This window comes from Haplochromis burtoni, unplaced genomic scaffold (assembly GCF_018398535.1).
Source record: "Haplochromis burtoni strain Fernald_Lab_line unplaced genomic scaffold, NCSU_Asbu1 Contig_561, whole genome shotgun sequence".
Classification (NCBI taxonomy): domain Eukaryota; kingdom Metazoa; phylum Chordata; class Actinopteri; order Cichliformes; family Cichlidae; genus Haplochromis; species Haplochromis burtoni.
This window is the reverse complement of record NW_024582922.1, coordinates 31315-34625: the sequence shown is the minus strand read 5'-3', so window position 1 is coordinate 34625 and position 3311 is coordinate 31315. Positions and strand designations below refer to the sequence as shown.

The 3311-nt window shown below is 37.0% G+C and overlaps 1 protein-coding gene across 1 annotated transcript in view; it reads right to left on the bottom strand.

Annotated features, from left to right (window-relative positions):
* Nucleotides 1-6: 6 nt before the first annotated feature.
* The window catches only part of LOC102302035 (tetratricopeptide repeat protein 39B), a gene marked incomplete in the record, with an annotated part of 23600 nt that continues 20295 nt past the window's right edge, over nucleotides 7-3311 (bottom strand). Inside the window, 1 exon segment of the mRNA XM_042214410.1 lies at nucleotides 7-2982. Within this exon segment, the coding sequence (XP_042070344.1) occupies nucleotides 2886-2982 (97 nt within the window).

The following is a 3311-nucleotide window of genomic DNA, read 5'->3' as shown; positions in this document are numbered from 1 at the left end:
GTTTGGAAGCAAAGTTTCAGATCACACAAAGACATGAAGAAAAATCACATCCAAAAACATACAGGCACAGAAAACACGTCAAATCAAATCAAATCAAAACACACATCCAGCAAGACACATGTGGAGAATTTGGTCTTTAGGTTGATACATTCATGAAATGGAGAAGGCTAATTGTCATTTATTCAAGTACAACTCAAGCGGGTCCATCACACTTATGTTTAAAATGGAAGCAAAGATGTGCTTACTTTGACGAGCATTAGTGTTTTTCAGACATTTTAAGTTAAGCTTACAACATTTTAGGGATAAACTGTCCTTTACTGTCCTCTGAGAACTGAGTAATTATCTGATGTGTTAACACACAGCACATAATAATAATAATAATAATAATAAAATCTTGTTTAGGTATAGATTGTGCTTATCCTGATTCATCTGTACATGATTAGACACTAAAGTTGCTCTTCATGTACACTGTAGATCTACATAATTTATGTTATTTAACAGAAAGCAACACAACATAAACAAAGAAACAAACAGACATCTTCCAGAACATGTGTGATCATAACCAAAGCTGTAATCAACAAGAACGTCGACTAGAATTAACGTAAAGCCTTTAGTCTTGGTGTTTTCTCCCGACAGACCGTTGAGCAATCATGGAGTGAGGGACGGCTTAGTTATGCAAATATTTCCCAAAGGCAGAGCTGCTTCAGTATGAAGAAATCATCTCTTTGAGCAGGTAAAGAACTACATTTCTTTAGCCGAGTAATCATTAACTCACACTTTATACCAAATCAGGTTGCCGCTTGTGCCAGGGCTAGCATGATTTTCAGGGCAACTTAATCTCAGTCTAAGGCAACGAGAATTATGGCTTTAAAAATGTATTGCACATATTTCAAACACAGTAATTTTGGACAATATTGCAATTGATGCTGAAATATTGCAGTTAGCCTTTGACCAAGATCATCAAAGGTAAAACAATCACAATATATATTTCAAAGTAATCAGTTATATATTAACTTATTTATTCAAAATATTAGTTAATTTATTAGCTAGCTCACTTTGAATTAAAAAAAACTGTTAAGGGTCGTTAGTTTTTGTTTTATAAACTATTTATGCTTAACTTTGTTTGACCGGTTACGTTTTACTGCTTTACCATAAATAATGTATTTTCAATTCAGTGTTTACGAAAGACTGAGGTTCGAGTTTAGTGGCAAAAAAAGTATAAATGCAGATTTCAAAGTAAGCAGTAATTCCACATTATATTCTATGTCCATTTAAATATTAGCTATACTAGTAAGATTGGGAGTTTTGTATCTGAGGTTGCTTAATGTTGATCTCAAGAGAAATCTGGTTTTAGGATATGTATTAGTGGTACTGTGATTAATGTTTGTGGCCAAAACACTTAAAAGGGGTGTAGCAAGTAATCAGTCCATGGTTTGGTTCATACCTTGCTGTTTTCTTTAATTCAATTGCTCTTAGGTATTTCCAGGGGACTGTCTTTGGATGATCTTTCAACACCAGACTAGCGTGCCTTAACTAGAAAGTAACAGTTCCACATGGCATCAGAAGATGGAGCCAAGTGGGAAGTGATTCATTTCTCTGAATTGATACACCTACACTGGTTAATTTAGTTTTTTGTTTGTAACGTCCAAAACGACTATTATGACAGGTAACTCCGATCCGAGAAGTCTAGAAGAAAAGACGTAAAAATCTAATATTACGTGTTTCAGATACAGGATGAACTGAAGGGCTGTATAAAAGGACCATTCAAGGATTATTTTTAACTCAAGGAACGACAAAGGAGAAACTTAATGCATCTGTTATGTTGTAGATGTTTTTACCCGTTAGATTGTTTTGTTTTTGAGCTTTTTATTTCAGGCTTCTAAGAGACGATCAGCGCCACCAAAGCAGCCCTGCGTTTGAGACATAGAACGTGGACTCTGACGTACCGACAGAATAACTCAGAACTTACTAACAGCACAAATTTGTTTGTATTGCTGTTAAATGTGTGCGTTTACAGCCATTACTGCGTTGTTCTTTTAAATCTGCATATTGCCCAGTCTGTGCGAGCTTGGAAGGAGTGTACTACACCGTATCAGTGTTTCCTGTTTAAGCCACAGTCGGTGAGAAGGCTGTGATCGCTTATGCACGGACACACTTGTGCGTCGCGTGCATGTGTGGCATGTAGGAAAAGAAAAAGGCGAAGAACGTGCAAACTGCTAAAGATGAACAGTGTGTTCTAGTATTCATCTTCAGTGGTTTGCACATCACTTCCTGTTTATGATTCATAGACAAAAAAAAAGAAAATCATGTCTTCCACAATAAATAACTGAAATCATAAACAACAGATTTATATTTTGGGCCCATTCAGACAGAGAAATGCAAGGAAGCTAACACAGAGCTGCAAAAGAGAACTTGGTGACTGGATTTCCAAGAGGATTTGTCAGTGACTGGGTCTCTCCTGTGGGCTGACATATAATTGCTAGTTTTTTTATCTTGTGCTTTTACATGAAAAAGTGCAGCAGTCCAATCAGATATTAGCTATGAAAGACTTCATAGTTGTTCTCCTATGCAAAGTGTCTCTGAGTGAAAGAGCTGATGGACTCAAAAAGAGCCTGTATCAGTTTTTAAGTTACAGATAAACCTGCACTGATTGAACCATTGCTCTACCAGTGAAGTCTCTATTTTAACTGGTAGAAGAAGTGCATGTGCAAGTAATTATAATCCAATCTTTCCAAACTGCAGAAAAATAAATAAAAAATGTAAAACATAATTCAGAGGGAAAAAAAACCCAGGTGGAGGTGTCCTCTTAAAACCCAAACACACCTCCACTTCTTTCTTCACTCCAGCTAAACAAACAGCTGCAGTCTGACTCGTGTTTTTGTGTATTATGGGGTGCCGGCAGGTGATCCTTTGAGGCTGTTAAGGGCTGCGTGGATCCTGAAGTGCAGTCTGGACTCCATGGAGTAGTCCTTGTAGTTCGTCCTGATGATGACACACAATCAGAATCTCAAATAAACACGCGTTTCGCAATCCTGCCTGCGCAGGAATGTTTTGTTTGGTTAGTATTTTTTTCTAAACCACTGTAAATACCTCACTCGTGCATTTAGTGCCAACTAAACAATGCTGTTTTTCCTGTCTGCGCAGCTCGAGTTATGGTTGCAAATTTCCACTGTAGCATCCTTAATATACACTATGAAGTGTCTTGATGCATGCTCAATCATCCAGGTAAGTAAATCTCTAAAAGTTGATTCTGTTCATCTGGACGTAGCATTTTCGTTTTCTCCGAATGAAAATGAATAGAATATAAGTGT